This window comes from Microcaecilia unicolor, chromosome 12 (assembly GCF_901765095.1).
Source record: "Microcaecilia unicolor chromosome 12, aMicUni1.1, whole genome shotgun sequence".
NCBI classification, from domain to species: Eukaryota; Metazoa; Chordata; class Amphibia; order Gymnophiona; family Siphonopidae; genus Microcaecilia; species Microcaecilia unicolor.
Window position 1 is genome coordinate 6,904,350 of NC_044042.1, and position 25,242 is coordinate 6,929,591.

General features: G+C 43.2%; 1 protein-coding gene across 1 annotated transcript in view; it reads left to right on the forward strand.

Annotated features, from left to right (window-relative positions):
- The window catches only part of LOC115482058 (complement receptor type 2-like), a gene marked incomplete at its 3' end in the record, with an annotated part of 504,947 nt that overhangs the window by 462,745 nt on the left and 16,960 nt on the right, over positions 1–25,242 (forward strand). The window contains exons 29-32 of the mRNA XM_030221619.1: positions 1,486–1,518; positions 3,017–3,055; positions 11,589–11,630; positions 13,540–13,615. Coding sequence (XP_030077479.1) covers positions 1,486–1,518; positions 3,017–3,055; positions 11,589–11,630; positions 13,540–13,615 — 190 coding nt within the window. The remainder of the gene's footprint in view (positions 1–1,485; positions 1,519–3,016; positions 3,056–11,588; positions 11,631–13,539; positions 13,616–25,242) is intronic.

Genomic DNA, 25,242 nt, shown 5'->3' on the forward strand with positions numbered 1-25,242 from the left:
AACCAAGACCAAGAATATTATTATGCCTCTGTATTGCTCCATGGTGCAACCTCACCTTGAGTACTGCATTCAATTCTGGTCGCTGTATCTCAAAGATATAGCGGAATTAGAAAAGGTTCAAAGAAGAGTGACCAGAATGATAAAGGGGGTGGAACTCCTCCGCTATGAGGAAAGGCTAAAGAGTTGGGGCTCTTCAGCTTGGAAAAGAGATGGTTGAGGTGGGATATGATCGAGTGGTGTAGAATAGGTAAAAACAAAGACTAGGGGACACTTGAAATTACATGGAAATATTTTTTTCATGCAAAGAATAGTTAAGCTCTGGGGAATGTGGTAATGGTGGTTAACATATCTGGGTTTAAAAAAAGGTTTGGGCAAGTTTCTGGGGGAAAAGTCCATAGTCTGCTATTGAGAGAGACATGGGGGACACCGTTGCTTGCCCTGGGATTGGTAACATGGAATGTTGCTGCTATTTGGATTTCTGCCAGGTACTTGGATTGGCCACTGCTGGAAAACAGGATACTGGGCTAGATGGACTGTTGGTCTGATGCAGTTGACCCTAAGCAGTGGAGGAAGATGTAGCCTGGCATACAAATGTTTTTCTCCTCACCAGCTTTTAAAGCTGAGGCTCGGGGGGGGGGGGGGGTGGATGCAGTAAATATTAGAAGCTGTTTGCCCAAAGGGGGCTATGCCTTGGGATGTAGGGAAAAAGTGGCTAAGCTTGGGGGATGTGCAAGGAGAATTTTGGAGGGGGGGGATGGAAGAACTGCTAGAGGTATGTGCACCTCAAGGGAGTATAGCTAGTTGGGGGGTGTGCCCTTTGGGGAGAGGATGTGTCTTGGTGTAGAGAGGAGGAGGAAGTCAAATTTGAGACATGGTGAATGAAGAGCAGGAGGTGTGTTGGTGTGGGGTGAGGATGAAGGTTAGGCCAAGCTTGGAGTAGGTGCCAGGAGGAAGGAGCTGGGGGAGTGCCACAGCAGGATCAGGAGAAGCTGTGGGAGTTGAACTGTGTATAGGGGATTGAGTGAGAGTTATAGGGTCTTTGTGCAGGGAGGATGTTGAAAAATAGATGTCACTTTGGAGGTCTGAGAGACAGTTATGTTGGAGCAAGTGCCTTGGATTGGTGGTGTCTGCCATGTGGGCTTTGTGTGTACTGTGAATCAGGAGTGAGAGAGAGATGGAGGAAGGTTTAGGAAAGCTCTAGGGAAAGGTGCTGAGATGTGTGCCAAGAAGGTATTTGAGAAAAATTGGGGGTCTTGCTGGGTAATGGGTGGAGAGAGAAAGCAAGCTGGAGGATATACAATAGAAATTTTAAAAAGCTATTGATAAAGATGATAAAACTGAGCTTTTCTGAAAGGGAGTAAGTCCTGTGGAAGCTCTGTTAAATTAAGCAGAGCAGGGAAAGGTTTTCCTTATATCATTAGAGAAAGTGCTAAATAGTTGTATTCTGCTTGATATTAAAAATGACTAATATATTTTTGTATACAGGCTCTACACCAACACAGACTACGTTTGGGATAAGTAAGGCTATATACATTTTTTTTTTTTGGGGGGGGGGGGGTGGGGGAGGGACCTCATACTTGCTGTAGCATGTCTGATATTTGCTCTGGCCAAAACCTGCTTTATTTCAGAGGAACTGTAGAAACTAGGGGGGGGGGGGGGGGGCTCTGTTTACTAAGCCGTACAGCATTGCCAACATAGCCCATTGAAAATGAATGGGCTGTGTCGGCACTAGCGTCCAGCCAGTTGCACTAGATACTTAGTAAACCCCAGTGTAGGTGTTTAAAATGCCTTTTCTTAAGTTTTTGTGTTAGGTTTTATTTTTTGTTTTTCTTTTAATACCATTTGTGTACATTATCTCATCAGTCATTCTACCTGTAGCAACCATGTTTTCAGGATAGAATGACCAGATAAAGCTGGGATAATTACTGCACATGCAACTTTGAGTTTAACTTGAAATATAAGGGAGAAAAATCACTTTTTGGCTGCAGTAGTAGGGTGGGCCACAAGGTGGTAATATCTGATTAGAGCAGGCGATACTGACTTCTTGACATGATTCTGTTTCCTGGGTAATTGGAAGTGAATATTAAACTTCGTTTACTCTGCTTCTGGGAAACTCTTGTGCTCCGAATTACAGTACAGTCTTGAGAGCAATTGCTGAAAGAGAATGAAGTAGGAATATAGGGGACAATATTCAACCCATAGCTGTCCTCATTTAAAACTGGGGGTTTTTTTTTTGTTTGTTTTTTCTGTACCTGTTATTCAGGACCTGGCTGTAGTAATACTAGCACTAAATGTCCTGATGATACTCGGCTCTGGTTTTTCTAGATCACGTCCTAAAGCACTTTTTACGAAGCATTGATTGATGTTTTTGGTGGTATTAGAAACACGGTAATCTCTTTGATGCTCTTTTAGAACCCCGTTTTTCTGTTTACAGTACCTCCCTCTTGATAAGGCAGTCAGGTCAGTGACATAAATAAGAAGCAGAATACGATCTTCAAGGTCATATTTTGATACATGCAAGATCATCTGCTTTGGTTGGAATATTGCCTCCTGACTTGGAGGAGCAGGACCTGAGCTTGGGTTAGTTTGGCCATCTGAGCCACAAGTAGGCGCAAGTGTTTAATATCAAACTTGGATTATGTTTCCTTGTCTTTGCTGTACCTTATTGTATAGTACCATGCAATAAAAATGTATATTATAGTAGGCTAGGGAAGTGTGGATAGAGATCACATTGCAAGAGTATGGTGAACTTGTATGATATATTACACGAATAAAATATAAAATAACATGGGATGGAAAAAGCAGAATGGATGCATATGAGGTCAAAAGTGGCTTTTTATCAATCTTAACTACATTTTTGTCTGAAAAAGCTGTTTCTTTATGTGCCAACTAGTGTAGCAAATTACATTTTTTTTTCTTAAATTTCCATTTGGCAAGTTTAATATGTGTTCTTGGCTTGTGGTTGAATATATAACAATATATTGGATTTTTTTTTCTAAAACCACTTGCAACACAGAAATCCAAATCACTACAGTAGAAACCAAGAGCGGTGAAGGTAAAACGCCGGCTATTAATATTTGTGCTTCTGTGTATGTTCTATTAAATGTTGAACAGTGGGACTTTTACACTGGAGACAACTGTATTAAACATCTAGTAGCAATTTATATAATGCCATCACTTGCATATTTCCTAGACTCCTTCCCATCTAAATTTGATGCAGAGGTTAAGTAACCTGGTTAAAATCTAGGATTGGAATGTAGTTGGCAGCTGTGTGCGCCAATTGCTGTACTGTATACTCTGCCTTGAATATAGAATTTTGGCTTGATTTTCTGTTTAGCATTCTAATTCATTGACCTGTTTGTCAGGTGTGACAAACCATTAGGTTTTTAAGCCTGTAAATTGTATTGATTTCTTGTATTTCTCCTATTGGCCAGCAGGTGGTGCATGTTTTTATGTTTAAAGCTGTGGTAGAAAATGACCCTTCTTTAGTTTAGCACCCAGATGGGAAGTAGCCTACAGTGTACTTTTGAAACTTGTTGTTCTGGGTTCTGGACCAGGAGCTCAATTCAACCAGAATGCACTGGCTTTTGTCTCCAGTCTTAGCCAGGGAGAAAAAAAAAGAGTAGAATCTCTCTGCTGAGGCCCTGTGAACAGTTACATTTATAACCTGTGAGCAGCTATATGTCCTGATCTCACCAGGGCAGATCAGTAGAAGATAAACATAAATTTATTAAATGAAAACCAAATATTCAAATCAGCCCGACACAAGCCGTGTTTCACCCAGCAGGGCTGCGTCAGGGGCTACACAGTAATCCTTTATTGTCAAGGTTTAGTAGATGTGTATTGATGAAAAACAAATGTACAGAAGACTGAAATCATAGATCTTCTAAAAAGCAGCTCAACCGAATAATCATCAAAGGTGGTGACGTGAGATGGGTCTCATGTCACCACCTTTTATGATTATTCGGTTGTGCTGTTTTTTTGTCATATATTTTAGAAGATCTATGAGGCTCAGCGTGAGAAACTTTTTCCTGTCCGGTCCTTCGACATCAACTTCAACCTCGGTACCAAGGGCATCGGCGTCGATGTAGAGGGAAGCAGCGACACCGATAGCGCAGGTAATGGCTGCCGAGAGACATCGAGCTGGGAGCAGTGAGGCATCGACATCTCAAGGCCTCCTGCTATGCAGGTCCCCCGGGACCGACCGTAGGGTCAGTGAGCTTCAAGCCCTGGTAGCTCATGCTTTTTATACCAAATTTCATCATAATAGAGTAGTCCTCTGCATTCACCCTAAGTTTTTGCCAAAGGTGGTGTCAGAGTTCCATCTGAACCAGTCAATTGTCTTGCCAACATTCTTCCCGGTCCGCATACCCGCCCTGCTGAACGTCAACTGCACACATTGGACTGCAAGAGAGCATTGGCCTTCTATCTGGAGCGGACACAGCCCCACAGACAGTCCACCCAATTGTTTATTTCTTTTGATCCCAACAGGAGGGGAGTGGCTGTCAGGAAACGCACCATTTCTAATTGGCTAGCAGATTTGCATCTCCTTCGCTTATGCCCAGTCTGGGCTGACTCTTGAGGGTCATGTCACGGCTCATAGTGTTAGAGCCATGGCAGCGTCAGTGGCCCACTTGAAGTCAGCCACTATCGAAGAGATTTGCAAGGCTGCGACGTGGTCATCTGTCCACACATTCACATCGCATTACTGCCTACAGCAGGATACCCGACGCAATAGTCGGTTTGGGCAGTCGGTGCTGCAGAATCTGTTCGGGGTTTAGAATCCAACTCCACCCCCCTAGGCCCATTTTTATTCTGTTTCAGGCTGCACTCTCAGTTAGTTGAATAAGTTTAGGTCAATCTCAGTTATGTCCGCCGTTGCGAGGCCAAATTGACCATGTTTGTTGTTTTGAGTCCTTGGGGCTAGGGATACCCCATCAGTGAGAACAAGCAGCCTGCTTGTCCTCGGAGAAAGCGAAAGCTACATACCCTACTTGAATACCTTTTCTACATTTATCAGAGTCTGGTCTCAAGACCAACTCCATAAGAGTTCACCTTAGTGCAGTCAGTGCTTACCATCAATGTGTAGAAGATCAGCCTATCTCTGGACAGCCTTTAGTTGTTCGTTTCATGAGAGGTTTGCTTTTGTCAAAGCCCCCTGTCAAACCTCCACCAGTGTCATGGGATCTCAACGTCGTTCTTACCCAGCTGATGAAAGCTCCTTTTGAGCCACTGAATTCCTGCCATCTGAAGTACTTGACCTGCACGGTCATTTTCATGGTGGCTGTTACTTCAGCTCGTAGTCAGTGAGCTCCAAGCCTTGGTAGTCCATGCACATTATATTAAATTTCACCATAACAGTGTAGTCCTCCGCACTCACCCTAAGTTCTTGCCGAAGGTGGTGTCAGAGTTCCATCTAAACCAGTCAATTGTCTTGCCAACATTTTTTCCCCGTCCACATACCCGCCCTCGTGAGGACAAGTTGCACACCTTGGACTGTAAGAGAGCATTGGCCTTTTACATGGAGCGGACTAAGCCCTATCGACAGTCCGCCCAATTATTTGTTTCTTTCAATCCCAACAGGAGGGGAGTTGCCATCGGAAAACGCACCATCTCTAATTGGTCTGCTGTCCTTGGAGAATACCTGCTACAGGTAAGTATTTTCACTTCATAAGCTGCCTTCCTGGTCTGAAGTGTCATCAAAAGAGGTGTGCATAATTTTTAACACCACCCATATTAAACAGAGCAGCAAAGGGCAGGCTCAGGCTGCATACCTTTTCAGAATCCTATCAAGGAAGCACCCAAGTCTACGTAATTCAGCTTCTTGCTGATATGCTCCTTGAATTTATTTATTTGTTGCATTTGTATCCCACATTTTCCCACCTATTTGCAGGCTCAATGTGGCTTACATGGTGCTGTAGAGGCATTCGTCAACTCCGGTGGAGAAAGTAATGTAGTGGTCGAGAAGGTTCATGTGTTAGACACATTGGGGGTCGTGGGGAAGAAGAGATATATAGCGTTCATTGCGAGCTTTTGTTTCGGTGTGTTGCAGAGTTCGGACACTTAAGTTGGGTCGGTAGGGTAAGCCTTTTCGAACAGGTTGGTCTTAGTAATTTCCGAAAGTTAAAGTGGTTGTGTGTTGTTTTTATTGCTTTTGGTAGTGCATTCCGCGGTTGTGTGTTGTTTTTATTGCTTTTGGTAGTGCATTCCGCGGTTGTGTGCTTATATAAGAGAGAAGTTGGATGCATATGTTGATTTGTATTTGAATCCCTTGCAGCTTGGGTAGTGGAGATTTAGGTATGTTCTTGTTGATCCGATTGTGTTTCTGGTTGGTAGGTCTATGAGGTCTGTCATATCCCGGGGCTTTGACGTAGGTTATTTTATGGACCAGGGTGCAAATTTTGAAAGCGATTCGTTCTTTGATTGGGAGCCAGTGTAGTTTTTCATGGAGGGGTTTTGTGCTTTCAAATTGAGTTTTTCCATATATAAGCCTGGCTGCCTTAATGTGAGGGCAACTGTTGTAAAAGCCTTCTCCCTTATTCAGTTGCTCTTATACTTCATTGGACTGAGCCACCAGCTTTGCCCTGGCTCGAGTGCAAGTTTGACACATACAACCCCAGTCAATCCCTTGATTAATCAGGGCCTTTATCCCACATAACCTGAAAAACCAACAAGCTGAAAAGTGGAGATGGGTTTGGCGTGGGAACCAGGTGTGTGCATATTGGCAGTGTGGGTCGAAGGGGCTATATATGTGCAGCTGTTGCATGTAGGCTTCTCTCTTACCTTCCCCAACACCCTGTCCCTTCTCCACAATGCAGCCAATCTTCGCTAGTAGGAATCTTCAGCACTGCTACTCCATTTCTCACTGCAGCTGGAATCTGGGGACTCCCGCTGGCTTTATGCCCTCTGCTCTGCAAGGTGGAATAAAGCTGTACACTTATGTTTGTTTATGCACAAGCAGATACTTATGTACATGGGGGAGGGTATAGACCCTCCCCAGCGGTTACTACCACTGAAACAAAACACTTAAGCTGTATGTGCCTTTTGCAGATAGCAAATTTAGAGAATTCTTTGCAATGCTTGAAGCCTGTTTATTAGTCTCAAAAGGGTGGCATTAAACGTGAGATAAAAGAACCAACACCTGAGTTGCTGTTAAGGAATTCCTGAGCAGTTGTATCGTCTGTAACTTAAAAATGCTTCAGCAACTGACCATGAAATCTGCATCTCTATGGACAATAAAGAATCAGGAATTTTATTTTAATCCTTCAACAAGTACAAACACTTCTATATCCAGATTAGCTAAAAAGAGATCTTTATGATCAATATGCAGAATTCTGGTTTCTGCGCATTCAGCAATCGAAGATAGCCACTAGTCCTAATTCAACTTTAGGAGTGAGCTCTGCCCTTACCTGATGGGATCATTTTCATTTGGATGATAAGCATATATGGCTGTAGAAAAATATATTAAAAAGCTGTGGGGGGAAGGACAGGACCCTTGAGAGTCCCCTAAATTGTGTTTAACTGGTTTGTTTGATAATTATTGATGCTGAAACTACAACAGGAAGGATAACTTTTATAGAGAGACCTCTTACTCCATTGAGCCATATTTGATTTATCAGATGAAAAGCTGTTTGTCTTATCTAAGATCATCATGGAATAGCAGTTTTGAGCACATAAAACAGAGTGGACTAGTGTGCAGTATACTTTTTTTGGGGGGAGGGGTTACTTCTGAAAGTGAGGTTTACAAATAATTGAACAGGTAGAGGTATCATATTTTATCCATGGGCACTTGAGTGGAATATATATATTTATAGTGTGTGACGCTCAACCATCTCCAGCCGAGCTGTCCTTAATCTACTTTTACAAGTGAAGTTTAGATTCTCTAATTATAATTTCCATGTACTTCAATACAGTATTAGTTGAAAAAATACCCTTGTGAGGGTGTTGCTCTTTCAGAAATTCAGAAATAATTCAAAACCTTCAGTTTAAAAGTCCCTCTAAACTAGTAGGGTGATTGATGTACTTGTTTTGCATCTTTGTCTCGTGTGATGAATGTTTGTATTTTGTGTGTTAGGCAGCTTAGTCCTTAGAAGGTGGTTTGAGAATATTTACTGTGAATGTTCTTATCCCAATACCCTTGCTTAATTGGAACAGTTTTTTTTTTTTTTCCTATTTCACAATAAGTGAAGAAATTATACAGAGCAAGGCTCGTGAAATTAATTTCTAGTCCTTTGCCTTTGTATGAGTGGGTGACTGGGCGAGGGTATATACTGGCTTTGCTATGAGACCTAATATATAATACCTATACTACATTTCCATTGGGTTAAAATTGTGTGATGATTTATCTATCTATGAAATGTCATTGGTAAGAGATCTGTTACTGCTGCAATTGCCTGTCCTGGACAAATATATTAACCATTTGGGGGAAGGACTTTATCTTCTTCAGAACCCCTGCTCGATCTGACTCATTTTCAGTCTTGGGTGAATCTCTTCATAAATGCGGTTAATAAATCCCAATAAACAAATCTATGAATCTTTCCCCAGTTTACATATTATAGACAGGTACTCATTTTTGTACCCGAGGCAATGGAGGGTTAAGAGACTTGCCCAGAGTTACAAGGAACTGCAGTGAGAATTGAACCCAGGTTCTCAGGCCACTGCGCTAACCACTAGGCTACTCGAATCCAAGTCAGAGTAGAGATTTTCTGTTTGTAAATAAAGAATACAGGTAAGTGTAAAAATAGGGGCCCTGTGCTACCTGCTAATATATGCCTAATGCAGCAAAATTGGCCTAACACGGGACACGCTATAGTGTTCTGTGTTTTGCCATCTGCGGACGCTAATCAGGTAATAATTTGTGGAGGGGGCATGTAAGGAGCAGCGAATGGGCATGGACGCACTTATCAGCTAATGCACCGACATCGCCATGCTAACCGGTTAGCATGCCCTTAGCACCTTCTAAATAGGAGGTGATAAATGCTTCCACTAACTTTTTTTTTCCCCTAACATTAGTGCACAGCCATTTATTTAAAAAGAGAAAAAGTGCTTTTTGATTTCTGCGCCTAGTGCATGGGAAAGTACCACATAAGGAGACAGCCCATTTCTTAGCGTAGCTTCCTAAAAGGGCCCCATAGAGACAAAACAATAAATCCAATTGTTAACACATTTTTAATGTGCCGCTTATTCTTTAGTAGACCTCACTAACTGCTTTGATAGTTTTACCATATGTTATAAATATTCTCCTCCCATATTCATCATAGCAGAATAACTGTAAGCACAGTAGCCTAGGATAAAAATTATGAAATAATATCCCAGATATTGAATTGAGCATTTACAAAAAAACAAAACACCCAAGCAAATTAAAAACCTCAAACTGCATGCCAGAAATGAAGTCTGGATAGATCCCTTAAATATTATTGGTTGGTGTAACCTGCATATGCTAGGGTGTAATGTCTTGTCTTTTTTTTTTTTCTAACAAAGTTTCAAAACAACCTTTGTTTGGAAAGTAAGAGCCTTCTTATAACCTTTGAAAACTCCTCCTTGAATTTGTTCCAATAGTTGGATGCAGAAAGCCCTGTGATGGTAGCGCCAGCTCATTGCTTATGATGAACATTTTCTTTGCCCTATGCAGTAAATGACTGCCATGTTAAAGGGCAATAATCTGTAGCTCACTGCCAAATGTCTCCCTTCCTCTTGACAAAATAGGTGGTAATTAAAAAAAATAAAAAAAAAAAGTCTGTTAGCATATGCATCAGCTCCCCCATCCCTGAATCAAATTCCCCTGGTGTCTAGTGGCAGTCCCCCTCCCCTTACTTAAAAAAAAATTCTCTTAGTGTCCCATTCCCCCTTCATCCACCTGACCTCTCCGTTAGGCTTCCTAGACCTCTTCCCCCCCCCCCCCCTCCCCCGGCATACCTTAAGAGGCAGGAGTGATAACCCTTTTGCTCCTGTTTCTGGTACCACCACCATGTTGGAAAATGTTGGCACTTGACCTCATGCAGTGCATCCTGGGATCCACCAAGTGGGGGTCAGTCACCAACTCTGGGAATTTTCCCCTTATTTGATAGTGCAGGCAGAGAAACATTCCCTTATTTGGCAAACTGAGCTCGTTGCACCACATGGTGGCATGTGGGGGGAGTGTCTGGAGGGTTGGGGGGACACCAGAGAATATTATTTTTTTCTTTTTTTCTTTTTTTTTTCTTTTTCTTTTTAGTAGTATGGAGGGGGGTTGGGGCTAGGGAGGGGATATCCTAGACAATATGGACATTTTTGTTTAGGAGGATTGTGTGTGTGTGTGTGTGGGGGGGGGGGGGGGGGTAAGAGTCTCAAGTGGAAGAGAGGGGATCTCGTGGTACTAACACTTTTTGGGGTACCTGGGGGAGATTGTTAGCTTTTTGACCACAATGCAGAGGGCAAGCCAACCCTTCTCTGCTGTCCTATACCTGGTGATAAAATTCTGTTGTTTTGTTCACTTTAAGATCAGCTATCTACTTCCCTGCATCCAGACAAAATAGCCAATATCCTCTTTAGCATCCATTTGCTTGTGCGCTGGTGTCTACCACAAGGTTTTCCTTCAGCGCAAAACCTGTTTTTGCATCGTGTGGAGGTTTACTTGCTTGTAAACCTCTCACTAACCATGTGCATTTACCTGCGATAGCTTTTTATGTCAACTCTCAGGTTATCCAGTTAGTGGACCCTTAAGGATGTTATACCTGGCTCCCATTGCAATTTTTAGCCGGTGAAAAGCAATACACCTTTGAAGTAAAAAGGCCACTTTTTTTTTTTTTTTTAAGGCCCAGTAAATGGTTGTGTAGTAATTAAAAAAAAAATTAGTATGCTATTTAGGAGATGGTGAGGGCTCTGCCCAATTATTGCCAGGCACATCTTCTGGCGCTGGAAATAGAAGGGAAAACTGGACCTACCTCTGGGATCCTGGGCAAGCCCGGCGGTAGGGCCGATTTTCCATGCACCATACCAGTGGTGGTCCTACTGCCCTTTGGTAAAAGGGTCCCTAAGTGATCGAAATACATGACTTTCCAAAAACATGCCCCTTCCCCAAATGTTGTGCTTTCTGGTCTGTCTTGTGCCACTGGTATGTTTTTAGTGGACAATATGTAGCTAGAGATGTTTGGGACGTTATTAATGTACTAATTGTACAGATCAGAAAATGCACCCTGTACCTGCTTGATATGCCACTTAAATAAATCTACAACTAAGTGGTGTATAATATGTCACTGTTAGGGCTAATGGCAAGTTAGATCCCAGCAGCACTTTAATTTCATCATATGGAGACTTCACAAATTCTTCAGGAATGAAATAGGAAGAAAAAGTGGGGATTATAATGCTTTAAAATAACTTCTTTTTTTAACTAACTGATACTACTTCCAACCTTCCCCCCCCCCCCCCCCAACATTCTGATTAGAATTAATATTTGAAAAGTAACCTCAAAACAGCTCACTGTAAACCTTCTCTAGAAAAATTAGTTTATTTGCTTACAAATTTACACAAGAAACCAGTAGCAGAGTTGTTTCAAAACTTTTTAAATATAAATCATAAATGTGATTTTCTTTCCCTTCCCTCTCCCACAGATGACCATGACACAGGTGGATCAAATGCGGCTCTTATTGTTGGTACGTAATTTATGAAAATAATGCACACGGTCATTGTATCATGCCATACTACTAATTTTTCAGACCTGTTTTAGATGATCCATAATTTCTGAAATTTTAATGTAATTAGTGATCACTGCTATAACAGACAGTATATCTCACAGCAGCAGAATGAGGGGAAGGAAGAGTAGACATTAGGGTTGAGTTCATGTGAAGGAAGGAGAAGATCAGTAAATGGGAGGCTGCTGGGAATTACCAGAGCTACATTGAATAAAATGGGCAGCGGGAAGAAGTGTAAAGTCAAGAGCTGACAGATTCTAGTTATTTTTAAAAAGTTTAGCTTATTTGCTGTATGGATTATTCCCACTGCTATGCTAAGGTTTCTTTTTCTTTAATTTTTTTGTTATACAAGGAATCTAAAATTCCCCTGCTAATTAGCTATTTCTAATTGGTAGAACAGTGAAAGCAATATTGTAGCAAATGCTTTTTCACGTTTTATTGATGCTTTTGCTTATGTTAACAGGTACAAGCTTCAGTGTGAGATGTGGCTAAAGATAAGTGTTTCCAGATTTTCTACATCTGCCTTCATCAGTAGTAAACTTGGAATCATAGAGGCAGTTGTAAAAGATCTGTAAGAGTTATCTTAATCTGTGCACTCGATGGCAGTTTTTCTGTTCTGCAATTTTGGTCTAGTTTCAGTTCGAGACCAGCTTTTGTTGCTTAGACTGGCCAGGCTGCAGGGATAACATTCACAAAGGAGAGGGTCCCAGGCACTGTCCGTGCTGGAATCGGTGCAGATTCTATAACGATGCCCATAACATAACAAGCAAATGAGCGCTGATAGCACTTAAGCAGTAATGAGCACTAATTGGCACTGATTTGAATTTGCGCTCACAAGTCACTAAGCGTATTCTGTAACGGTGCGCCAAATTTCTAAAGCACTCAGGCAAAAAAAGGTGTGGTTGTAGGTGGGGAAATAGGCGTTTCGAGGGCATTCTTAATTTGCGCCATGTTTTGTTGGTGTAAATGGATATGCGTAGTTAGGTGCTGAAATTTCAATTGTTCTATAATCTGCACCTAAATCTAGGTGCCAATTATAGAATGCACTTAGTCGGCACTGATTTTTTTTAAAGGCGCCATATATAGAATCTCCCCCTTTGTGGTTATACTTGGTGCATAGGAACACATTTCAAAGGAGCAATGGATCTGGGTCTCCTGGAAGACGAGAGCCACTGCATTGGTGAGGAAACTGCTAGGTAGTTGCAAATGAAGCTTATGCCACAACTTTGGCAGAGGCCAATTCCTATAGAGCTAGAAGCCCAAAATAGGAGGAGGAAACAACTAGGCACCAATAAATGATCTAGGAATTAATGTAACTGATATTTTGATTCTTTCTGCTGCATCTTCAAGTATTTCAAGTTCTAAACTTTAGGATAACTAAAGAAACTGAAAAAACTGTGTACAGAGGGGGTCTCTTGCAAAGCGTTGGTAAGCCCAACATGGGCTTACCAAATGCTAAATTGGGACTATCGCTGGCCCAACGCGGCTGTTCCACCCCGAGTGTACACCATTTCTGGGGGGGAGAAAGAAAACCCTGGAAATGGCTTGTGAGTGGTAACTCGGCTGTAATAGGGCATCACTGCAAGCTACCAGGTTACTGTGGGAGTCCTTATCGTCACCTCAGTGGGTGGTGGTAATGGCTCCCCACTGCATGGCCACGTGGTAAGAGTTCTTTTACTGCATGGCCATGTTTGTGGGGGGTTTTTTCCCCCGCAGCTTGGTAAAAAGACCCCATAATGGTTTGATAATCCCTGCTTTTGTTGACATTTTCTATAATTTATTGTTTCCAAGCTAATTTCTGTTTCATTTTTTTTGATGATTAACTGTGCCACCAGCTTACTCTTTTTTTTTTTTTTTTTTTTTTCCCAAGGAATCCTCGTTGCTCTTTTTTGCCTTGTTGTTGTTCTTGCAGCAGTTTGTTATGTTTGTAAGAAAAAGAAAGAAGGGTGAGCTGAGACACTTTCTCATTCTTATCTCTGGATGTGCCTGTGCCGGCTCTCGATCATTACTTTTTTGTGTGTTGCATGAGCAAAACTGTCACCTTCTGAGCCTTTCCTCTGTCTTTATTTACAGTCTTATATGTCAGAAACTGCAAACTAGCTATTGCCTTGCGATAACTGTCTGCACACCCTATAATCTCATTTGTTCTGCTCTTTGCTATGATCTTCACTTTTTATTAAATTAGATTAGCTAGAGAAAATATTATGCAATTTGTTAGGTGCACTGATTCCCAGAACAAAATATTTGCTAGGGTAACTTCGCTTTTCTGACATCTAATCACTGACATGTATGTAAGGCATTCTTCACAGACAGGCAGGGGAGGTGCAGGCACACTAGGTGATGTCACCAGCGGAGCCAATATGACAGAGCTCTCGCCTGACATTTGTGGGCATATGCAAGGATTTCTACTCATGGAGAGAGAGTGAGGATAGGTCAGTTTACCTCATCTGCACACCATAGCCAGCAGCAGGTCTCCCCTTCTCCTGTCAGTAGGGCTTCACGCAAGGAAAAAAAATTAAATCCTTCAGCCAAGTTGAGCTAACTGCTTTAGGGATAGCCCAGCGTTCCCACTGCTGTTATTTCCTGCAGTAGATGGCAGGTTTTGGGGAGTGAACTCCATCTGCATCCTCCCTTTCCTACACCCCTAGGGCCCAGCCCTGGCCACAGGGAGAGGTGCAAATGGTAGCGTCTGCTTCTCTTTTGGCTCAGCTGGCATCTCACACTGACCCTGCAAGCCAACCTGTTACAGTTGCTGAGTGCTGCTCCACCCCCACCCCCCACCCCCCCATCAGGGCCCTCCTCCAGGATACCATTAAAGGAAGCCACATGCACACTACTACTCGGCCTCTCTGAAAAAGCCCACATGGTTTATTGACATTTGATAAGATCGCCTCTAATTACAAAGCAAATCAAAGTGATTTACAATAGAATTTAAACAGAAAAGAAAGGAACTCCATAAACTTAAGTCTGCCGAAGCACCGTCTACTCAAAAGGTTGCCCAGAAAACGGCAGCTCTTAGGTCATCTACTCTTGGGGTTTAGAGCCACAGTGGAAAGGCTTTGAAACACTATGACCTCGCAGCACAAATCTTATGGGGTAAAGGAAGACAGGCAAGCTTCCTCAACCTCAGCCAGAGATGTTTTGTCACAGGGGACATCCTTATCCATGCAGCAAGGGGGAGACCTAGGTATGCCTCAACTTATTCCCGTTCTCCCCATTCACTACCTCCACCCCCTTTGACATTGGGGCTATATTCCGCCAACTCTCAGAAGTTTCCTAGACATTTCTAACATTCTGCAGCCCTCAGCCCTATCATGCTCCACAGACTCTTCCCTCAGGACAACTACATGTCCTGCCACGTCTCTGCTCCCCACCTCATTCAGCAGTTGATGTTGTATGGTCCCCTTGTCTGTGAATTCGGAGGACGATCGTCCAAGGGACATGGACTGGGTCCCAGGGGAGGAGGATGTCACCTCCTCACCACCAGCAAAAATGCTGCTTTAACACCAACCTGAAGACCGTTCCTAGCCCTGCTTCATGTAGTTGTCCACAGCTACAACTCTCCACCACCCAAGTGCCTGCAAAGAAGCATGATTTTGTCTATCCTCCAAGCCTGCAGCACCACTAAGGAGATCTTTGCACTTCCAGTCAATATGCTACTTCAGGACCTACAGCTGTTCATTTGGCATTCATCCTTGTCAGGAGCAGCTACTATATATGAGTGGAGGAGTAGCCTAGAGCACCAGTCTTGACATTGAGGTGGCCAGTTCAAATCCCATTGCTGCTCCTTGTAATCTTGGGCAAGTCACTTATCCCTCAATTGCCTCGGGTACAAACATTGCTATGATACTAATTCTTTTTTACAATACAGCTTACCATATAGCTGAGGGGCCAAGTGCAGATATATAGATGGGGACAAGCTACATGGGACAGTTGGGATAAATAAATGGGTGGCTAAACTAAAGGCAAGTTCTTTGTGCAGTTAATCAAGATATAAGGAACTGGTCTAAGTTACAGTGGGCGTAGCAAGCTAATCTAGGTGCAGAAAGGGTGTATAGTCGGTCACCCTATGTATTAAAGGCTTGGGAGAAGAGCCAGGCATTTACCTGCTTCCTGATGTAACATAGTAAATGTCAGGTAAAGACCTGAACGGTCCATCCAGTCTGCCTGACAAGATAAACTCATTTTACATGGTATGTGATACCTTATATGTATACTCGAGTTTGATTTGTCTCCTTGCCTTTCTCAGGGCACAGACCATAAAAGTTTGCCCAGCACTGTTCTTGTACTATACGTTCTGAAGCTAACATCGAAGTCCCTTAAAATTTACACTACAGCCCATCCTTATCTATTCAGTTGCGATCAGGGTGTAGACCGTAGAATTCTGGCCTGCACCAGTTTTGCTTCCCAATTACCGGCCTTGCCATCGAATCTCTGCTAAGATTCCATAGATCCATTCCTTCTAAACAGGATTCCTTTGTGTTTATCCCATGCATGTTTGAATTCCATTACCGTTTTCATCTCCACCACCTCCTTGCTGGAGAGCATTCAACATATCTACCACTCTTTCTGTGAAAAAATACTTCCTGACATTACTCCTGAGTCTGCCCCCCCTTAACCTCAATTCACGTCCTCTAGTTCTACCACCTTCTCGTCTCCGGAAAAGGTTAGTTTGCGGATTAATACCTTTCAGATATTTGAACGTCTGTATCATGTCACACCTGTTTCTCCTTTCCTCCAAGGTATACATGTTCAGGGTCAGCAAGTCTGTCATACGGTTTGCAACGCAAATCCCATACCATTTTTGTAGCTTTTCTTTGCACCGCTTTGTCTTTTTTTTTTTTTTTTTTTACATCTTTAGCAAGATACGGCCTCCAAAACTGAACACAATACTCCAAGTGGGGCCTCACCAACGATTTGTAGAGGGGCATCAACTCTCCTTTCTTCTGCTGGTTATACCCCTCTCTACGCAGCCTAACATCCTTCTGGCCACGGCAGTCACCTTGTCACATTGTTTCTTCACCTTCATATCCTCAGACACCAACACCCCAAAGTCTCTCTCCTGAGTTGAGCTTGCTAGTCTCTCCCCTCCTATCCGGTATCTCTCTTTTTGGTTTTCTCACCCCCAAATGCATCACTCCATTTTTAGGCTGTAATGACCCTTAGTTGGGAGTCACCACCTGTGTACCCGATTACATCCTGCTTGTTGACTGAGAAAGCAAAGTTTAATCATGCTGTCTATAGAGAATACTTGTTAAAGATAATCAGATGTGTCACTCCTCCTGTCCCAAGAATTCTATTAATCTTGGAGCTATGGAACTGAGGAAAGGCTATGCATATTCAGAAATTTACAGTTTATTTTGTGTCCCAGCATCAGTTATAGGTAAATAATTTTGCTTTTTTTTTTTTTTTTTTTAAATTTATAACCATTTAAATTTTTACCAGTGATAAAACAACTTAGAAGTTAGAAGGTTAACTTAGGGTTAGAAGGTAAAGTTTGCCTTTTTGCGGATGACACCAAGATTTGCAACAGAGTGGACACCCCGGAGGGAGTGGAAAACTTGAAAAAAGATCTGCAGAAGCTAGAAGAATGGTCTAACGTTTGGCAATTAAAATTCAATGCGAAGAAATGCAAAGTGATGCACTTAGGGAGTAGAAATCCAAGGGAGACGTATGTGTTAGGCGGGGAGAGTCTGATAGGTACGGACGGGGAGAGGGATCTTGGGGTGATAGTATCTGAAGACCTAAAGGCGACGAAACAGTGTGACAAGACAGTGGCCGTAGCTAGAAGGTTGCTAGGCTGTATAGAGAGAGGTGTGACCAGCAGAAAAAAAGAGGTTTTATACCCCTGTATAAGACGTTGGTGAGGCCCCACCTGGAGTATTGTGTTCAGTTTTGGAGGCCATATCTTGCGAAGGATGTTAAAAAAAAAAAATGGAAGCGGTGCAAAGAAAAGCTACGAGAATGGTATGGGATTTGCGTAACAAGATGTATGAGGAGAGACTTGCTGACCTGAACATGTATACTCTGGAGGAAAGGAGAAACGGGTGATATGATACAGACGTTCAAATATTTGAAAGGTATTAATCCGCAAACGAACCTTTTCCGGAGATGGGAAGGCGGTAGAACGAGAGGAAATGAAATGAGATTGAAGGGAGGCAGACTCAAGAAAAATGTCAGGAAGTATTTTTTCACGGAGAGAGTGGTGGATGCTGTCAGCAACGGTATAAAAACAGAGCACATGCTCTCCTCCCCTCTCTGTGTCCTGGGCACTACACCTCTCTTTCTTTCTCCCTGCAGCAGAGTGCACAGGACTCTGCTGCCTTTGTTTCTTCTTTTTCTTTCTCTGCACACCTCCATCTTTAGCCACCACATTTCAGACAGCCCTATTCCAAGGTTTCTCTCTTCCTCTGAACCAACACCCTATCCTTTCTTTCTCTTACTCTAAACACACACCCAGAGACAGCCTTGTACCCTTTTACCTGTACCAAGTGCTGTAAGCCTATATATATCTGCAAAATATAATATACTTTATATATATATATCCAAACCTGTGTGGACTGTATTCTTTGAGAACCCACTGGACCTGGGACCAACCCTAGACAACGATTGCTGACAGATGCTTGGAATGCCTTCCCGCGGGAGGTGGTGGAAATGAAAACGGTAATGGAATTCAAACGTGTGGGATAAACAAAAAGGAATCCTGTTCGGAAGGAATGGATCCTCAGGAGCTTAGCCGAGATTGGGTGGCCGAGCCGGTGGTGGGAGGCGGGGATAGTGCTGGGCAGACTTATACGCTCTGTGCCCTGAAAAGGACAGGTACAAATCAAGGTAGGGTATACACAAAAGGTAGCACACATGAGTTTATCTTGTTGGGCAGACTGGATGGACCGTGCAGGTCTTTTTCTGCCGTCATCTACTATGTTACTATGTAACTGCTGGAAATACAGAGAAAGTAATATATAGGAAATATTTCAGTCAGGTAATTCTATTCTCTTCCTTAGACCACTAAATAGGGAGAGTGAAACAAGACAAGGAGATCAATTAAACAATAAACAGAAAAAAAAAATGTGGTATTAACCAGATATTACTCGTCTAATTAATTATTTCACATTGATCATCTGGTTGGCTTCTTCAAGGCCAATACGGTGTAAAGTCAAATCATTTAATTGAAAACATACTTATTGTCCAATATTAGTTAGAATGTAATCAGATGTATTATTTCTTTCTCTTTTAAAAACCAGAAGTTATTTAACAATACATATATACTTAAGTCTCTAATTCCAATCCCACTAATTAAAGTAATCCCAGTTTTCACAGGCTTCACTCCATTTAAAGTAATAATTGAGGAAATATTTCTGAGGAAAACTTTAGGAGTCATACCCGGAACTCTGGGGAAAAACAATAATCTCGATATTAATCATCTATAATAGTCATTTTATTATTCAAAGTTTCTGGTCTATTATCATTTTCAAAATCATAACCACTTCTTGCTCGTGTAGAATCATTTGTTATATCAATTTTTCACTCTCAAAGGGTTCAGTTAAAGTGTCCATGTAACTCTCTAATAAAATTATATCTGAAACAAAATTATTTACTGCCACAGTTAGGTCCCGAAGCGCCTTCCAGATGGTATTCAATGTAACCTCCACAGGAGCCAAAAACACCAAGTTGATTTCTCTTAAGTGTTTAGGAGTGGTTCCGCCAATTCGGGTTCTGCTGTAAACGTCCTCCGTTTCATCATATGCCCCTCCACTCCTTTTCAACATGGTGGTTGAATAATTCGGGAGCGATGGAGTTGTTTTTTCCAGGTCCAAGAGCATCAACGCTCCTTCGCCGGCGCTAATCAGAGGACTCTCCAACCCTTTCATCTGTGGGCAGTTCATCGCGCAGCGGTCCCGCACTTGCTGCTCAGGGGACAAAATGTTGGCCATTGGCGGCTGACCGCCGGTTGTCCCCTTCCTCTCAGTTAAGGTAACTGCAATTGCAGAGAGGAAATTTACGTAAAGACGACGAAACTTCAGAGGGCAGCTGGGCCGTTGGGCATACGAACTTCAGGTTGCCTTCTTACCACTCTCCTAGTTTGGGACACTCTTTGTCTGGTTTCTCCTCAGAGGCCTGTCTAATATGGGTAACCCTTCAGCATAGCCCTCTGAGTCATTGAAACACAGAAGCCCCTTCACCACTACAAGGTGGTGTCCCTTCAGAGGGGTTGCTTTTCTTTTCTCAAAAGTGACAAAGTAAGGAGGTTGTAACCATATATTTGAGTCTATTAGTATGTTTTTTTTAACTCAAAGGGACTTAATATAATGTAAGAAATAATCATCCATGATATACCATACACAGCTAAGGTGAAAACATCATAAAAATACAACAGGATAAATGAACCCAGTCCTCCCCCTCCCCCCCCCCCCCCCCCCCCACAAAAACACAAAGGGGAAGGGAAATGGGACGATATACTGCCTTTCTGTGGTTTTTCCAACTACATTCAAAGTGGTTTGCATATTATATACAGATACTTATTTGTACCTGGGGCAATGGAGAGTTAAGTGACTTACCCAGAGTCACAAGGAGCTGCAGTGGGAATTGAACTCATTTCCCCAGGATCAAAGTCCACTGCACTAACCACTAGGCTACTCCTCCACTCCAAAGGGAATAAGGGGTGCATATTCTCCCTTTTTAAAGAGACCAGCTATGTCAATTTAATTTTGACATTTATAGCTCACTTCTATCTAGAGCTAGGTTTAGTTGAATTGCAAGCACAAGAGTAAAATCCCTAAAAAAAAAAAAAAAAAAGTAAGAACAATTATCAAACATGTTAGCTAATATGTCTGTCAAATGTTATTTCTCTTTAGATGCAGTATGGAACAGATATTACCTTTAAGACCTTGCTAGATGCAACATTCAGGGGAATTCATTTTGTAAACATAATGGCAGTATGTATTTAGTATTTATTTACATTTAGCTGACACCTTTTTCAGTAGTAACATATAGTAACATAGTAGATGACAGCAGAACAGTCCATCCAGTGTGCCCCAGTAGCTCAAGGTGAGTTGCATTTAGTTACATTAAATATTTCCGTGTGCCCAGAGGTCTCGCAATCTGTTTGTACCTGAGGCAATGGAAGGTTTAGTGCAAGATGCCGCCTGAGGCAGGGCCGAGATGCCGCCATCGTGCTTCCCTCCCCCTCAATGCCACAATCTGGCATCTCCCCCTTTCCCTAGTTTACTTTTCCCATTTTTCAAAAAATGGCAGCAGCGATTCCCATGTGCTGCCCTGCCGCTGGTACTGGCCTCCTCTACTGCGGCCCACCTCTGAGAAAACAGGAAGTTAAATCAGAGAGGCGGGACACAGTGAAGAGAGGAGGCTGGTGCTGGCGGCAGGGCTGTGTATGGGAATCACTACCACTGCTGTCTTTTAGAAAATGGAAAAAGTAAATGAGGAAGGGGGAGGAGGAAGGAAGGGGGAGATGCCCCTTCAGGTAGAGTGCCGCCTAAGGCCCCCACCTCAGGTGGCCTAATGGTAGGGCCACTACTGGTTTAGTGCCCAAATCACAAGGCGCAGGCAATGAGATTTGATCCAAGCCTCCCTGGTTGTCAGCCCAGTGCTCTAACCACTAGGCAGTTACTCCACTTAAAATGAGTTGGTATTATACAGCACATGCAAATTGCTGATCATGTGATAGCCTATCAGGAAGAGGAATACCAATAAAATTTCCCTCCAAAACATAGCTCCTCTTTTTGCCCATTATAAAATTGTACACACAAGTAACACTGCTGCTTTGGCTTGAATTAAATAGGTCCACTTCCATTATGTCCCTAGGATCAGTCCAGACAATGAGTTGTGATTATCCGCCAGCAGGTGGAGATAGAGAACTCTGAGTTGTGTCTCATAAACTCCTGCGCTCAGCAACCAAGCCAGCATTCTTTATCTCTAGCAGGCGGGGATAGCAACTCCTGTGTGCTGTGGTGATTTCTGCGTGGCCTGTTCTACTTGCAGGTTCGGTTTAGTTTGGGGTTGAGGATATCTTTTGCCTCAGGTGTAGTGGTCTAGGACCTTCCCTTCTCTCCTGTTGCCACTTTCTACCTCTTAGTTTTCCCTTCTCTTTTTCTCCTGCCTGTATCTTAAAAAAAAAAAAAAAGCAGCCACTGCATTTTTTTGAGAGCGCTTGTGAGGCTTCAGTGCCTTGGAGGTCATGAGACAGGCTATTCTCTGTGAGTATATTTATTATTCTCTGAGCCTTGTGTGCACTGCGGGGGTAAGCTCTCGGCTACCAGTTCCTGCACGCTTTGCTTTACTTCTGTGGATGTGCCACTTTTGCCTGCTTTGGCCGTCAGTACTCCATCTCCGAGTTCAATCTGGCCCTGCTCCGATGGCAGTTTTGGCGGGCTGAGCACCAACAGCTCCTGCACTCAGTGAGGCTTTGGCAGCCATTTTGTCAGCGGGTTCCTCGCCCACTACCATGTCCTAGGATGTTGGTTTTGTGGGGGTAGAAGTCTCTGCCCCTTTATTAGCTCAAGCTGCTTCTCATTCTTCCCCTCACAATGCTCTTGAGGAGCAGCTTCCTAAGAAACGAAAACTTTCCATTTTGCAGGATTTGGAGAATGCTCCTCGGGACTCGGAGGAGGTTTTATCTGTGTATTCTGAATGTCCTAGTTCTGTTGATGGCCTTGACTCAGATATTTCAGATGCAGAACGGGGGTGGTGATCCTACTCTAGCTAGGCTGTTTTTGAGAGCGGAGTTGCCTCTGTTAATCACAAAATCTATAGAGACTTTAAACATTTCTTCCCCTACTTCTCAGTCCTCTGGTCCTGCTCCATCTATTATGTCAGGTACTAGGAGACCTCCTGTATCTTTCCATATTCATGAGGCTCGCACTATGTCCAAATTATATCCCTTTCTGCTGTCTGATTTAGAGCAGTTTGCTCTGCCTAAGGTGGATGTCCTCATTATGGTGGGGTTACTAAATTTGCAGCTGATACAAAACTATTCAAGGTTGTTAAAACACATGCGGACGGTGAAATATTGCAGGAAGACCTTAGGAAATTTAATGTGGACAAATGCAAGGTGATGCACATTGGAAAGAATAAGAATCCGAATCAGTTACCTGATGTTAGGGTCCAACTTGGGGGTCAGCGCTCAAGAAAAAGATCTGGGTGTCGTTGTAGATAATACGCTGAAATCTTCTCAGTGTGTGGCGGTGGCCAAAAAAGCAAACAGGATGCTAGGAATTTAGGATGGTGAATAAGACCAAAAATACTATAATGCCTTTATCGCTCCATGGTTGGTCCACACCTTGATTATTGAGTTCGGTTCTGGTCACCGTATCTCAAAAAAGATATAGCGGAATTAGAAAACGTTCAAAGAAGAGCGACTAAAATGATAAAGGGGATGGAACTCCTCTCGTATGAGGAAAGGTTAAAGAGGTTAGGGCTCTTCAGCTTGGAAAAGAGACAGATGAGGGGAGATATGATTGAGGTCTACAAAATCCTGAGTGGTGTAGAACGAGTAGAAGTAAATCAATTTTTTTTTTTTACCTCGTTCCAAGAGAACAAAGACTAGGGGACACTTGAAGTTACATGGAAATACTTTTAAAACAGGAGGAAATATTTTTTCACTCAACAAATAGTTAAAACTGCTCTGGAACTCTTTGCTGGAGGTGGTGGTGGTAACAGCGGTTAGTGTGAGTTTAAAAAAGGTTTGGACAAATTCCTGGAGGAAAAGTCCATAGTCTGCTGCTAAGACAGATAGGGGAAGCAACTGCTTGCCCTGGAATTGGAGTGTTGCCACGATTTGGGTTTCTGCCAGGTACTTGTGACCTGGCTTGGCCACTGTTTGGAAAACAGGATACTGACCTAGATGGACCATTGGTCTGACCCAGTATGGCTGCTGTTCTATCCCTGTTGAAGGCGGCACTGCATTAAAGGATTATGCATGACCCCAAGCTTGAGGCTTCTTGAAGCTTGCCTTTCAGCTAGCTGTGTTAAATTCTGAGAGAGCAATTTCTTCTTTTTGTAGCCAGGGCTTCTTTATTGTGGATTCAACAACTGTCCATGTTGAACTCGCCTCCAGACTGTCTCCCTACCCTAGAGGCGGGGTTGTCCTATTTGTCAGATGCTCTTTATGATGATCTCCAAGCGTGAGGGAAGGGTATGGCCTTGGCCGTTTCAGTGCGATCCTATGGTCGAGGCATTGGGCCGCTGATGCGGCATCCAAAATCTCATCTGGCGAAGTTGCCCTTTTGGGGGAACTACTCTTTTTGGTGCGGATTTGGAGAAGCTTTTTAAAGGGAGATTCCAAGATCCAGCAGCTACCTGAGGACAAGCCTAATTCTCATCTCCGGGCAGCTAAATCTAATTTTCGAGAAGCATGGAGGTATTGACCAGGGAAGGCTAGTGCTGCCGCTCAAAAGCTTTGCTTTCCTCAGACTTGTCGTCTTTTCTTTTCAAGGAGGCAGGATGCCCTTTTCCGCTTCCTCAAGAACCTCTCTCTTCGCAGCCCTCACAATGACTGGGTCGAGGTTCACTCTTTATAAGTAGATATAGGTGGGCGTCTTTCCCGCTTTTCAGAAGGAGTGGACCACCATTACTGCAGACCAATGGGTCCTTGATATCATTCTCCATGGCTACAAGCTAGAATTTTCAAAGCCACTTGCAGATCTTTTCATGCTGTCCCTTGCAGCAGCTCTGCAAGAGTTGGCAGTGCTAACTACCTTAGCCTCGTTGAAGCCACCGGGGGCCATTCAGCCCATTCCTCCGGCAGAGAGGGCACGGGTCGATATTTCATCTATTTTGTCATCCCAAAGGAAGACACTTCGCCCGGTTCTGGATCTCAGAGGGGTGAACAAGCCTCTGAGTGCTGCATTTCTGCATGGAGACTCTTCATTCTGTCGTAGGTCCAGCCAGGCGAATTTCTCACCTCATTGGACCTCAAGGAGGCTTATTTTCATATCTGTTTGACCTCCTCACAGGAAATTTCTCCAGTTTGCGATCCTGGGAGATCATTTTCAATTCAAGGCCATGCCTTTTGGCATTGCCACTGCACCTTGTACATTTTCAAAAGTTATGTGGCGGTGGCAGCCTTTCTTCACCAGCAAGGGATCCAAGTGCATCCTTACCTGGATGATTGGCTAATTTGGGCGCCTTCATATCAAGAGAGCCTTCACAGTACACAGTCCAGTCCTGTCTCTTCTTTCTGCACTGAGTTGGGTGGTAAATTACAGCAAGAGTCATCTCACCCCCATCTAGAACCTGGAGTTTCTGGGAGTTTACTACTACTACTATTTAACATTTCTAAAGCGCTACTAGGGTTACGCAGCGCTGTACAATTTAATATAGAAGGACAGTCCCTGCTCGAAGAGCTTACAATCTAAAGGACAAATGTACAGTCAGTCAAGTAGGGGTCGTCAAATTGGGACAGTCAAGATTTCCTGAAAGGTATAAAGGTTAGGTGCTGAAAGCAACATTGAAGAGGTGGGCTTTGAGTAAGAATTTGAAGATGGGTGGGGGGGGGGGGGCTTGGCGTAAGGGCTCAGGGAGTTTATTCCAAGCATAGGGTGAGGCGAGGCAGAAT